Here is a 14,242-nt window from a genome sequence, read left to right as displayed (position 1 = left end):
ATAGCTAACTGTCTGGATGCTGCTGAATAAGCAGCAGCTTAATTTTGTATCAAAATGAGTCTTGAGTATTTGTTGAAATACAGATGTTTTATTTTTCTCACTTAAAAATTATGTGGTGTTGGGGTGTGGTTTTTTCTGCCTGGTAAATAGTGCTTTTAATAAATGTGTGTCTGAGTGGGATTGCTAATGAGAAAAATGAAGTTTGCAAGCTGCCTGAAAACTAGGGAGAGTGTGGAAAATGAATATGCATGTGGCTAATGCATTGAATTAGGCTTGGATTCTTTGAGCCTTCCACAGCCTGCCCCATATAGACATTAGCAAATCACTTCCAAACGTATTTCTTCCTTCATAACCCAGCAATTTCTCTCTTACAGAGAGGTGCAAGACTAGCTGAGTCAAAGCTGATAAAATCTAGTGGGCAAGTGCTGCAGAAAGCTTCATCCCACTGCATTGGCAGAGCTTCCTGATGGCAGAGGTGGGGAGTTCAGAGCACTCCGAAGTTCAGGCAGAGCTGGGACCAGGGGGACAAGTGAGCACCAACATTGCTGTGACTGAGTGTCAAGACAGTATGGAGCAGAAGGAAGGATTTTGCAGTGGCTTTCCTCTTGCAGAGTGCTCTCCATTCCATATGCCAGTGCAGATAATGTCTTCCCAAGGAAGTCAGAGGTGGCAGAAGCTCTGCCATGCAGTTCTGTGCTCTTCACCACAGGGCTGTTGGCATGAGGCATGGGTAGTAAATGTGGTCTGTGCTCTAGATGGTTGTTGCCCTTTACAAATGCTGTTCAAGAGGTGCCCTAGTAATCTCACAGCTTATGGAGAAACTTTGTGCAACTGTAAGAAGCAGCTGTCTTTGCTCTTTTTCAGGATTAAAGTGAGCTGTCACTGCAGAACAAAAAACTCCTGAGGCTAGATTGGTCAATTAGCAGACATTCTGATTACCTTCAGCAAGGGCATAGCTAACAGAGGTACTGTACCTTTTTTATCTAAAGCTAATGTAACGCCTAACAAGAAGCAGAGGCTTAAAGCATATCTGAGCATCTCTGCCCCTCTCCTAATGATAACATGGAGAAACTCTCCAGAAACTTAGAAAGCAGAACAAAGAGGAGAGTGGGAAGCTGATGAGAAAATCTGTCATGCTGCCATGGTATCAGAGAGTGTATGTTCCTGAGACTTTTTAAAGTCTGCTTTAAGACTGTTGGTGAGTTTTTGTTGCAGCTCCAGTTCTAGGACTGTGGGAAGGCGGGGAGGCAGTCAAAGGTATGATGTTGATGCTTCACATCATCACAATGCTGCTTGCTCTGCTGCTCCTTTAATTACTGTTAGAGCCACAGCCTGTAATTTGGGAATCGTGGGTTATGTTCCTTGCTTTGCCAAGACTTGAATCCCTTTCCCTCAAAATACTGAGTTGTCACAATTATGCTTGAAGCTTAAGGACATCCAAAATTAGAGGCATCGTTATAGAAATCATCCTTTTCAGTTGAGCTCTAAACCAAGAGAGTGTTCTTGTTGCCACCTGCTTTCCTCTGTAAAGATGTTAACAGCTAAAAGGCCACTTGAGGAGTCTCTCACTTGAGTGACTTGTTCCCTGAAATCAGCTGGCCAGACCTATGCTGTGACCTTTAGTCTTTTTACTCTGCCTACTACACAAAGAAAAACTTTCTGGACCCTAGGTGTGGCTTGAGTTGTACTGATTGGAAAACAAAGCAAGAACAAACCTAAATATCACTCTGTGTGATGCTGCTGACTTGCAATGCAACTGCTCTGTCCTTGCTTCCCCTTTTTAAACATTTGGGTTTTTTTCCACCCCTTCCCTGTCAGAGTACAGCTGAGTAGTTCCCCCTTTTCTCTTTCTCAAATCAGTTTTGCTCCTGGAATGATCTTTGTGCTAGACAGAGGGAAGCTGCATCCAAGACAAGTTTGCTCAGAGACAGGACACAGACAAGTGTTGCTAGACCAGGAGAGGAAACCAGGAGAGTTCTGACTGCACAGGCTCAGGTCAGTCCTTGTAATGCAGAATGGTTTATATTAAGAGAGAAAATATCTTTCTTTTACAGCTCTGAGGTAGGGATGTGGTGTTTATCAATAGGGGAATGCATTTCTTCTAACCTGCTGGGCCTGGTTTGATGTCAGGCAGAGGATTTCCTCCATGATAAGCAATAATTATTCTATGTCATTCCAGGTCATTAAAGTGACCTGTCAGTGTGATGGGTAACAAGTGTGTGCTGAAGGTGTTTGGAGTCTTTCTCTGTGCTGGAGCAGAAAAACAATGAAGGTTTAAGATGACCTTGGAGAGAGAGGCAGTAAGATGTGTGTGAAATTCCAGCCATGCTCAGAACTCTGTTCCCACTCTCCTGGTCCTTTAACAAGGTGACAAAAAATGTGACTGCTTAAGGTTTTTGACAGCCTTCCTGAGCCACTGGAAGTGACAGCTCCATCTTTGCATGTGGATAAAGTTACTGCATACAGAAAACCAGCAGCTGTCACCATTGGTGGGGGTTCACAGAACCTTTTGTGGGTGTTGGATTTGGTGACTGTGTGGTCAGAGGGAAGACAGGGATCACTGGAACCATGAGAGATGAAGGAGGAAGAGTATGACCTGTTTGTAAAGCAGAATCTCCAGCTGGTGAGGAAAACTTCAAAGAGGTTTTCACTTCTTCAGAGGATGTTTAGTTTCAAGTTGGAAAGCTCTGGTTTGCTGTCAGCTTACCCTGTGTTGTGTCCCACCCCTTTTTGTGTTGTTTACAGGGATTAAAGAGTTAATTCTAAGCATAGTTGAGCATCTGGAGAGTCCATGGTGATGTCTGAGATTTGACAGCACTTCCTTGGGGAAGGCTTTGGGAATCTTGAGTTAGTTGGATTTCTCTCTGTTCATGGGGTTCTCAATGACTTGTCAATCACCAGGGGGCCTGTTGCTAAATAGTTTCACTTTCTTCTTGCAATGAGATCTGAGAGATGTTCAGCTGGTTGGAGGGAAATCATCAAGCTTTGGTGACTTCTGCCTTCTCAGGATTTCTTCTAGCTCTCCTGCACATGTGTCAGCAGCACTGGCACCAGCCTCATGGCTGCTGAGACCTGCAGTCTGGTTCCTCACTGCTCTATCAGGTACAACTGTCATGTTCTGCAGGTGACTTGCAAGCACTGAGTGAAAGCCTGCATGGGAGATGCATTCCTGTATCTAAAGGACACTTTTGCATTCCCAGCCTGTTCACTCCTGGTTTCACACATCCCCTACAGCTTTAGAGGCTTGGAGTCTGCTCGCTGCAGTTCCACTTTTGTTTTTCAAGGCAGAACAACACTGCTCATCGACGCTTCTCACCTTCCAGCATGTTGGAGGAAGATAAGGATGAGGCCTGCTGGAATGACCTGGAGAAGTTCCGTGTGAAGCTGATCTCTGTGATCGACCCTTGCCGCCTGACGCCCTACCTTCGCCAGTGCAAGGTCATCAGCCACGACGACGAGGAGCAGGTTCTCAACGACCCCAGCCTGGTCATGCGCAAACGGAAGGCAGGTGAGTGAAGAGCACCTCCTGGCTCCTTAGATGCTCTCGTGCTCTGTCACCTCCTGGGAACAGTCTGGAAGAGTGCTAAGGGACTGGGCCCGAAGGAACGCATCGCTCCTAGGCTACCACAGCATTACACAAATGGTGGAGGCATTGCTGTGCAGCCCCTGTCCCCTCCCCTTTCTCTAGCACATCACTGTGGGGAGAAGAGGAATGGAGATCACAGTATCACAGCACATTAGAGGTTGGAAGGGACCTCAAGAGGTCATCAATCCTCCTGCCAGAGCAGGATCACTGAGGGTAGTCCACACAGGAATGTGTCCAGGTGGGGTTTGAAAGTCTCCAGAGTTGGAGATTCCCCAGCCTCTCTGGGCAGGCTGCTCCAGTGCTCCATCACCCTTGCTGTAAAGAAGTTTCTCCTCATGTTGAGTTGAAATCTTCTACGTTCAAGCTGTCAGTGCATCCTTGGGCACAGAGGGTATGCAGCCTTTTGGTGCCCTGCACCTCTTGATTACAATAAGGGTAGGAGTTGCTTGGCTTTCCCCCACAAGGCTTTTCTAGTGTAGTAATTTTGCAGAGGGAGATTTCCAGGCTGAATTCACATTTATTGTCCCTTGTTCCTATCTTCTGGGGTTTGAGGGAATGCTGGCAGCACATGAAGTAAACTCTTTGTGACTGTTCTTTACAGTCCTGGGCTTCTTCCAGACAGAGAGAATGAAGACTGCGTTCTGCTATTAGTACATCTTTTGGATTGGATTAACTCTTACAGATAAATTACTGAGGGTCATTGAGAGAGGAAGAAAAAAAGAATAAATATTATTTCCCCTGTTTTCCAGATTGTGAAACTGCAGCACAGAAAAAAAGCAACCCCCCTGGCCTTGATTTGGTACAGAGTATTTCTAGCCAAAGTAGGAAACTGAGCTCAAAGTCTTTTTAGTCCAGGCTCTCTTAGGCTTGTCCCTGCTGCCTCTCTAGTTTTGTGCAGAGTTCTTACACCAGTGCTCCTTTTTTCCCTATGTTTGCCTTTGGTATATGGAAGAGGAGCCTTGAGCTGCAGAAACTGCCATGGTGCTTTGTTTTAACTCCCCTTTTGTGTAATTATCAGCAGGGTAACAGAAAGTGCTCTTCTGAGATCTCCTTTTTGAGTAGGTGCTAGGTACAAGGGTTAAGTTTTAACTGTTCTTTCATGGTTAAAATGTTTCTGTGTAGTAATGGGTGGTTAGGATTAGCTGGGGGGATTTAATCCCAGGGACTTTAATCTGCATGTGGAAAAAGTGGAGCAATTTTTTTGTCATGTTAGAAACAGGGAAAGCAATAAACTCACAGAATATTCATCCTGTTGCTGTTGTTTCAGGCGTTCTTCTGGACATTCTTCAGCGAACAGGACACAAGGGGTTTGAGGCATTTCTGGAAAGTCTTGAGCTTTATTATCCACAACTGTACAAGAAAATAACTGGCAAGGAGCCCAGTAGGGTTTTCTCTACGATTATAGGTAATGCTTCTGCTCTTTGGTGTGCTGTGCAAATTAAGGTGGGATTCACCTCCCCTTTTGCCTCTCCCCAACTCTGGTGAGCAGAGTCAGGAGGTTACTCTGTGTGGTTTGAAGGGTTCTGGACAGAATGGCCCTGCTGGCATCACAGACTGGAGCTAGAAGGGTGGAAGAAGCAGAAGGATCAGTTCCTTCTGCCTGCTCTGTCAGGGGAAACTGTGACATGAAAGGGTACAGAGCAGGGGGGAAGCTGATCAGACCCCTTCAGGGTTTGTGTGCTTGTGCATGGCATGTCATGGTCCTGAGCTGCAGTGATAGGTGGGTGGGAGCCCCTCCTGTAGGTGCTGCTGGGGAGCAGACAGGACAGCAGGGGCTGACACCTGCCCACCAAACAGACACTGCTGGGGAGTCCAGCCTGAGCCAGCTCCTGATGAACGAGATCATGAAGCTGCAGAGCACGGTGCAGGAGGAGCGGCGGAAGGTGCAGGACCTCACCGAGTGGCTGCACAGCAAAGAGGACACCATCAGAGAGATGTGGGTGAGGGACAGCCTGCTCCACAAGCACCAGGAGAGGGCACAGAAGATGAAAGAGGAGAGGGACAGCCTGAGCAAAGAGCTGCGGAAGTGCAAGGACGAGAACTACAGCCTGGCAATGAGCTATGCCAAGCAGAGCGAGGAGAAGAGCGCTGCCCTCATAAAGAACCGCGACCTGGTGCTGGAGGTTAGGCAACCTTTTCCAAAGCTTCCCTCTTCCTGTCTGATCCCTGGAAGGCTGTGCTGTGCACCAGACTTGTCTTTGCTCAGCGTGGTCTGCGCCAGTCCAGCATGAGGTTCTATGCATCTTCTCTAGCTGGTGGCATGTCTTGGTGGTGCCTAGCTCAGCAGGCCCCATGTGTCACAAGTTATGCTGTAGAGATTTAAGTCTTCCTCTCATTCAAGACTGGGCTCCCTCACAAGAGCAGCATGTATCCATTTAGCACACAGGCAGGACTCTGGTCACCACAGCATCCTGAGGAAGACAAGGCTGGAGAGAAACTTGTCTCATGTTTTGTCTGGGGAAGGGAGGAAGAGCTGCTTTTGCTGCCAGAGCTTTCTCTCTGATCCTGATGAGCTCTGAACCTTCCTGCAGATCGATCGCCTGAAGCACAGCCTGATGAAGGCTGAGGATGACTGCCGGCTGGAGCGTAAGCACAGCATGAAACTGAAACACGCCATGGAGCAGCGCCCGAGCCATGAGGTGGTGTGGGAGATCCAGCAGGAGAAGCAGTTGCTCTTGGCCAAGAATCAGGAGCTGGAGAACACTCTCCAGGTTGGTGAGAGTGGTTGGAAGTGGACTCCTGAGAAGCAATTATCTGTAGCAGCCAGGGCAGCGATGAGGCTGCACTCAAGACCGTGTGGGTTGTTCCTGGCCACCTCCTCCTGTGTCTAATAGAGCTTGTAGGTCTGTGAGAAGAGACTTACTATGCAGTTAGATGGCTGCTGTATCTCACTTTTTTTTGTCCTGTCCAGCAGGTTGCCAGGGAACAGAATTTGGAGAAGAGCCTCTCCAGTGAGACTTTGGAGAATGACTGCAGCCAGATGCTGGAAGAGCGCCGGGAGCTGCTGAACACCATTTACAGCCTTCGCAAGCAGCTGCAGCGAGCTGAGGTGTTCCAGGACAAAGTAAGATAAGCAGAGGGGAAAACCTGCAGTGTCTTGCCAGTGGAGCAGGGGAGCAGCTCAGCAGCCATCCTTGTTGCTCCTACTCTAATGTCTGTGTTAGTTTGTTGAAAAAAGGCTCCTTAATGTCCTAGCATTCTCTGCCTGTGGCATTAACTGTTACCTGTTAAAGGCCGTGTTAGTTAACAGTCCCTGCTTCAGCCTGGAGGGTAGAGGGAGCTTTTATCGTTATTGACAGCTCAGGTACACATAAATCCATCATGTCAGCAGTGCTCCTTAGTGATGTTGACCAACCTTCTGGTTGGCTTTTCCCCAACTGGACAGTCTGGCCAAATGTTGACACTGCGTGGAGGTCTGGCCCTAGTAATCTGTGGTGTGAGTGGTGAGAGTCTAGCTCAGACTCTGCCTAAAAGCTCAGAGTGCTTTTGACCTTGTCTCAACAGTATGCAGAGGAAAAAGAGATGCTTGAACTACAGTGCACCTCTCTGAGGAAGGACTCCCAGATGTACAAAAGGCGAATCGAAGCTGTCTTACAGCAGATGGAGGAAGTGGCTTCAGAAAGAGACCAGGTGATAAAAAGCTCCTTTTGGAGCTGCTGCTAATCCCTGCTCTGCTGTCTGAAGGGGGCAGGTACTGTTACCCTGAATGTACTGCTGTGTGACATGCCACCATGCTGTCCCTCCCGCCAGGCACTCCTGACTCGAGAGCAGTTCTACACACAGTACTCCAAGAGCCTGGTGGAGAGGGACGCTCACCGCAAGCAGATCCGGGAGCTGGGGGAGCGATGTGATGAACTGCAGCTGCAGCTCTTCCAGAAGGAGAGTCAGCTACTGGCTACTGAAGCCAAACTGAAAAGGTTGCAGCTGGAGCTACCTACTCCGGTATGTCTGTGGAGCTGTCCTCTGTGTGGTGGGTTGGGAAGCTGAGGATGGAGCCAGAGCTTGGCTGTTCAGTTTGAAGTCAGCAGGCAGCTGTGTGGGTGACCATTTCCTTGCAAATGCTGAGTTCAGAATAATGATAGATGTGATGGTTCCTGTTACATCACCCTGGTTCCAGGCATGGATGATGCAAGTTGAGACCTTTTGTGTTTAAAGCATGTCCAGAGATGATGAGGGGGTCCTCAAGCCCCAAAGAGTGAACTCTATTTAGAGACCAAGTGTGAGCCATTTGGATGAAATGGGAGCAGAGGTTAAGAGTGCTGAAGTTTCTGGAAAGAAAATTCCATACACAGGCCCTTTTAATCAGGGTGGCATCTGGTGTACTTTCTCCAAGTGGTCAGACAGGAGTGTAGGAGAGAGGAAGTCCACACTTCTCTGTTTTGTGGAGCTTTCAGTCTGCTGTATATTCCCTTAGTACCACTTCCTTGCTTATAAAGAACAACTAATTTAGAATCATAGAATGCACTGGGTTGGAAGGGACTTCTAGAGGTCACCTAGTCCAGACCCCTCCTGCAGTGAGCAGGGACATCCTCAGTAGATCAGGTTGCTCAGAGCCCCATGAAGCCTGACTTTGAATATCTTCAGGGATGGGGCCTCCACCACCTCCTTGGGCAACCTGTTCCAGTTCCAACAATTTATGCTGGTTTTATTTCAGACCTCTGACCTGGATGATACCTCTTCCAGAGATTCCCAAGAGGTGAGTAGGGTGCCCTGTTTACCTTTTAGTTTTTTGCTGGGATGGTTGCACATTGCTCACGGTTTCCCAAGCAACAGCAGTTTTCATTCCATGGCTCAGGCTCAATTTCTGTCATACCAAAAAGTACAGAGGCAGCAAAACAGACCAGTGACTGAATCTCCCTGTGTCCTGAGATTTCAAGGGTAGGACACAGTTATGGCCTCAATCAGCAAGATTTGTTGAGTCAAAGCACCTCAGGGGACTTGATTTATTTTGAGTTGCTTCTAATTGTCTGCCTTGTGGGAGAAGAGACTTAAATAAGTCTCACCCCAGGGACATCTGTAGTAAAATTGGTTTTCACTTAGTTCATAGCTTCAGCATGGAAGTGATTGTCACACTGTCTGGAGGCTAGAAGTATAAATGAGGCCAAAGGAACAGGATCTATCCATGGAGGATAAATCTGTGAGGAGATCTGTAACTTCTGGCTCAGTCTCTTGTTTGGTCACACCAAGGTGCACTAGGGAAAGGTCAGGTCTATGCATGTCCTCTTTCTGATATTCTTCCATCTGTTTCTGCTCACTCACAATAAGGGGTAGCTCTCACATTCTTGCTTTGTTTTTGTCCCATAGCTTACTCTTCATGGTCATCCAGATGAAGATACACAACCAACTAAAAGTAAGGCTTTGCTTGGGAAAAGGTGGAGTAAAATTTGTGAGAGGATGATTCAGTGCTTCAAAAGGACAGGAAAAGTCATTCCTGGGTTTTATTTCTAGTGAAGAACAGGCAGTCCAAGTGGGGACTTGGTTTGGGAGTGATGCTTCTCAGTGGGGTGTGCTTGGCACTGAGTAAGACCTCCTTGAGGTGACTCACAGTAGGTACCCATAAATCAAGGCATTCTGCTGTACCAGCAGCTTCCTCATCTATAAAAACATGTCCTCAGCTGCTGGGAACAGTGAATGCCTGGAAAGCTTTTCTGAGATAAAAAGCTCCACAGGCTTTTTTCACTGCTGTGATCTCTGAAAGGGTCTTTCATGCAACTGAATGACCTGGGAGAAGTGGTATCATTAGACCATCCCTGGGACCTTCAGGCTTTTTCTTGAGGTAATCTGTCTGCTGAACTTGTCCAGGAAAAAGCACCTGCTGCCTTTGAGAAATAGCTCTTGGGTGCCTTTTTTCACTCCTCACTCCTCTTGCATTTATGTCAGAGCCTAGAACAGAGCAAACATCCTTCCATTTCAGCTGGACCATGTGGCTTTCTCCAGGGATCTGTCCCTCCCCTCTTCTCTTTTATGTTGCAGGCTGTTTTCACAAAAGCAGAACCTTGTAGCTAATGCTGTCACTGGTTCTGCTTCTGTGGCATCCTCAGTGGAAATGATTCAGTAGTGTGGGGAAAAAGCAATGAACAGGCTCCTCTAAGAACTTGAAATTCTCTTTCAGAACATGTTGAGAAATGAAAGAAACTGGCACACCAGACACAGTTTTCTGCTTTGATCTCATGCAAGATTGAAATGATCTTTTCACATGTTAAGATGGGAAATTTTTCACAAAAGCTAAACAATACTGATCCAAAAAGCCTTTTTTAATTCTACTTCACTCAATCCAAAATATGTCTCTCAATACCTGATCACTGCACAAGGAGTTTCACTAAAACACAGGCCGATGTGATATGGACAACTTAGTTTTTGGGGAGCAGGGACAAATTATGGTTAAAATAATGATGAACTTGATTTCTCATGATAAGCTCTAACATGTCTCTTTTTAATGATGCTAAGCAGAGGTGCTGCTTTGCAGAGGTTCATTTTGCTCCTGCATAAGCAGAAATTAGAAAGTTGCTGCCTCTTTCTGAGTCTGATGGGGAAACTTCATTGTCTTGAGCAAGATGCAGTGTTCAAATGAAATGAGAAGTGACTCAGTCCTGTGAATGAATCCTGAAGGTTTTGGGCTTGGTTTCAGTTCTGCTGTTGTCTCTGTGTAGTGCTGGGTAGCTGTACAAGACAACTGTTGCTGTTTGAGGGATTGGCGGAGGTGGGGGGAAGTTACTTTGCAATGGCAACTGTGACTAAAGCTGTGATTTTTCCTTCTTTCTGAAGATTATCCTGAAGGACAACCCCAGCAATTTAACGCTGGAGAGAACAGTCTGCCTCCAAAGTCACCCAGTGTAAGACCATCTTGTAGGCTCTTCTTTACTTTGACTGGGGCTTGTGATCTTTATGTTCTTGTTAGTGATGGTTTGAGAAGCCTGTAAACAGCTGCAGAGTTTTGAAAATCTGAGCACTTTGTGCAAAATTCACCCCCCCCAAAAGGGTGAGCTCTGAACAGCAGAAACACTTCATGGTGGCAATTTCTCCATCTGTGCTTAGAAATATCTGCTGATTACTTTCTGGCCTTGATCTCTGGGTATGGAGTTTCCAGTTTAATGTTTGTGTGGATGTTTTTTTTTCTTCCCCACTTCCAAGGAGTGTGGCTTAGCCAACGAGGATCTGGCAGAAAAGGAGAGGAGGAGGATGAAGGACTGCTTTGAGCGCTACCGAAGGTCTGGACTTTAGTAAACAGAACTAACTTTAAAGATACTCATGTGACTTGACTGATGAACTTGTTGTATTTCTCCTTTTCTGTCCATCCCCTGTCCCCAAGCTTGATTCATGGAGGGCATAAATTCATTCCAGACCTTACCCTCAGAGGTTCTCATGCTTCGTGCTGAACTGGTTGAGACTCCTGGTTTAGTACCAGAGGTAGCCAAGATAGCAATGATCCCATAAGCTCTGGACTAAAGTATTTCTAATTTGATGAATGTGATAGATTTCCCTCACGGGAGCAAAACCTGTATGACACTCACTGTCCATCTGACATACTGCTGGCATTCACGTCCATGCTCCCATGACTTAAGTGGTAGTAGATTTCTACCCTCTGCCCTCTTCAGATGCTTGTTTTGAAGGTCTTTTCTTCAAGTGCCTGGTGAAGTCACTGCCTTTATGAAAACTTGTCAACCAGGGACCTTAGTTCTAGCAGTAAATAGAAGTGCTCTTAATGACACTGTAAACTATGCTTGTGATAGTTGCCAATACTATTTTTTTATTAAAGAAAGGATTTTGGGTAGGATTTTTCAGCTTCTTTAACTGAGTATCAGCCCCACACCACACTTCAAGAAATGTAAGGATGCCTTTATCAGTTTAGACCCATTTTTAACCTGTGCTTGCTTAATGTTGGATGTGTGATGTTCAATAAAAAACACTGAGTGGATTGACAAGTACTGAACCTCCCCACTGAACTCCACAAAGCATTCAAATACCACCTGCTTGCAGAAGACCTCTAAAAATTTAACGTCTAATCTTCTTTTTCAGAAAAAGAGCAATGAGAAGGGTACCGAAGGACCAGCACCATGAGGCAGACTGGGAGAACACCACTGGCAGTGACAACACCGATACCGAAGGCTGCTGAGAACAGGAGTGAGCTGTGAGGGCTACCCCAGCCTGGTCTAGGGGGTGCCATACCCTCTGGATTTCTCTTTCAATGGACTATTTCAGATTTTTAAAATCATCTAACCAAACATTTATGGCAAGTTAATGTTTTCAATGGGATGCTGGTTTTTTTTTTTTTTTAAGATCTGACATCCCTTCATCCGTGTCTCTCTTTGAAAGGCAGAGATGTGAGAGGTGTGGATTAAAACAGGTTTAAATATATAAAAAAAAAAAAACCCTAGGATTAAATATTAAACAGGATGAAAGAGTTGTGCCCCTAAAGCCCTGAGGCTTCACGCTTGCTTCATGGCTGATGAGGCCCAGGGTGAGCTACTCTTCAAAGTCAGATCCCTGCTACGACGCTGGGGAAGGAGCTGCTGCTGCCACCGACCGCAAGGCCGAGTTCCCGGTGGAGGGGTGGGCGGTTGCCCTCACTCGACATGGCCGCCGCCCTCACCTGTTGCGGCCGCTTACCCTCACTCGCTGCGGCGGTCTGCTGTCACCAGCCGTGGCCATATGCCCACACTCAACATGGTGGCCGCGGCCTCAACGCCTGCCGCTCGGTGCGCCTGCGCCGGCGCCATGCAGCGTGCGGCGCGAGCTCTGGCCTGGGCTCTGCTCCGCACCGCGCAGCCATGGCGGCCGCGCCGCTCCTCGACCCACTCACAGCTTCGCCGTCCGGCCTGCAGTGCCGCCTCCGCGGGGCAGGTGAAGTCCACGCACTATGGGCTGGTGTACACCTGCAAGGTGAGCTGGGGTGGGCAGGGAGGGTGAGGCCGTGGCGGTGGGTGAGGGCCGGGCCCGCGCCGGCCGCTGCGGGCTTTGGCAAAGAGAACAGGCCCCGATCCCGGAGAGGTCCCTGCCGGAGCCGAACCGTGGAGCGCGTTCGTACAGAAGCCGCAAGGAATTACAATGCGATCATCCGCGTGTGATAGAGGTGAGGGAGGGGCAAAAAAACGTTTTAATCGGGTAAATATATATTTTTTTACCTCTTAAAAAGCTTCAGTTCCTGTGGTCATAAAACCATTTTGTTTGCCTTGTAGGTCTGCCAGACCCGATCAGCCAAAACAATCTCCAAGCTGGCCTATCATAACGGGGTGGTGATAGTGAAGTGTCCCGGCTGCGGGAATCACCACGTCATAGCCGATAACCTGGGCTGGTTCTCAGACCTGGAGGGCAAGAGGTGAGTGTGCCAGCAGCGCTGGTGGTCAGGAAGGGAATTTGGCTCCTCCTGAGCTGATAGATTATTTCTGTGATGCTTTTAAAACGCAGTTCAGATAATAACAAAGTTTTTGCTGGGTACAGTTCAGTTTTGTTCAGTAAAGCACACAAAAAGAGTTTTATAATCTCCTCTAATCTGATCATCATTACCTGGCGTCTGAATAAATGGTGTGAAGCTGCAGCAGAAGCTGTGATGAGACATCCCTGTTGGTGCCAGCAGGTGAATTACTGCCTCTGGGGTTCTTCTGTCCCTCAGGTTTTACCAGATCACCACTAGGTTCTCCTAACTAAGCATTTCAAACTTGTAGATCCATCTGCTGCTGAACCTCAGTGATTTTTAGCTCCCTAACATACCTTTAAGAACCTTTTAGCAATAATTGCTGAATTACTCATCCTAATGGATGCAAATAGTCCCAGAAGGTTGGGGTGGTTTTATCAGCTTCCTAATGTGGTGATGCTCAGTTGTGATTCACTGTGCAGAGTTAATCCTGGGAATAAAACATGAGAGTGAGCCTGTGCTGGACTGCACTCTGGCCTTTGCTCTGGTGTCACTGTTGGTTTCTACATCACTGTTAAGGAATATTGAGGAGATCCTGGCTGCCAAAGGGGAGAAGGTGAGACGTGTGGTTGGTGAGGAAGCTGTGGAACTGCTTCTGGAAAGCTCGGCAGATACCGGGTCTCAAGGTCAGTCCTCAGAGGGACAAAGTGGGGAACTGCCTCCAGAGACTAGCAGCAAGGGACAGACCTGATTTGTGTCATTCTGCTGATGGCAGGAGAGACTTCTAACCTTTATTCCATGATTTCAACAGTCTGTGTTTAAAATAAACTTGGGTGTTGGTCTTTCCCTGTTATGTGTCTCTGTCTTGCTGATGTTTTTGGAGATGGAATGTGGATATTTTTTTCTGGTACTTGTTTTGCTGACTTTGAGGTGAGTCTCAGTGGCAGGATCCTGGTGGTGGTCTCTGCTGAGAAAGGAGGCAGTAATTCTTTGTCTGCTTTAGTCCAGGGAAGTGTAGCTGCAGCTGGAGGCTTTAGTGATGTCTCTTGGCCTGGCCCAGGTGGGTCAGGGGTGCAGCTGGTTCCAGAGACTGTGGAATTGGGACCTGTGGGGGAACAGCTGAGTCTGCAAAGCCAAGAGAGGGTCAGATCAGCAGCTCTAACTGCACTCACTTGCTGCTCTTGTTTCCTTTGCCACCTTCCAGAGTTTTGCTTCTGTGCCCCTTGTGCCAGGGCTGAAAGTCCCTGTGAGGGCATCAGCCCCCATGCCTGGGAATCCCGCTCGGGGCGATGAGTCTGCGAGCA

The 14,242-nt window shown here is 47.5% G+C and overlaps 2 protein-coding genes across 2 annotated transcripts; both read left to right on the top strand.

The window, feature by feature from the left end:
- Positions 1–3,324: 3,324 nt before the first annotated feature.
- Positions 3,325–11,603, top strand: CARD9 (caspase recruitment domain family member 9). The gene is made up of 12 exons (XM_054393487.1): positions 3,325–3,508; positions 4,854–4,991; positions 5,384–5,709; positions 6,118–6,297; positions 6,501–6,650; positions 7,091–7,216; positions 7,337–7,528; positions 8,241–8,282; positions 8,891–8,936; positions 10,349–10,419; positions 10,718–10,806; position 11,603. Coding segments are annotated over exons 1-12 (1,545 nt in total).
- Positions 11,604–12,025: 422 nt separating this feature from the next.
- Positions 12,026–13,766, top strand: DNLZ (DNL-type zinc finger). Its single transcript, XM_054393245.1, has 3 exons — positions 12,026–12,466; positions 12,763–12,902; positions 13,518–13,766. Exons 1-3 carry the CDS (start codon positions 12,026–12,028, stop codon positions 13,687–13,689), a joined length of 753 nt encoding a protein of 250 aa, XP_054249220.1. The 3' UTR covers positions 13,690–13,766.
- The last annotated feature ends 476 nt before the right edge of the window (positions 13,767–14,242 follow it).

This window comes from Indicator indicator, chromosome 28 (genome assembly GCF_027791375.1).
Source record: "Indicator indicator isolate 239-I01 chromosome 28, UM_Iind_1.1, whole genome shotgun sequence".
Taxonomy (NCBI): Eukaryota; Metazoa; Chordata; class Aves; order Piciformes; family Indicatoridae; genus Indicator; species Indicator indicator.
The sequence above is the reverse complement of the archived record's forward strand: the minus strand, read 5'-3'. Positions and strand labels throughout refer to the sequence as shown.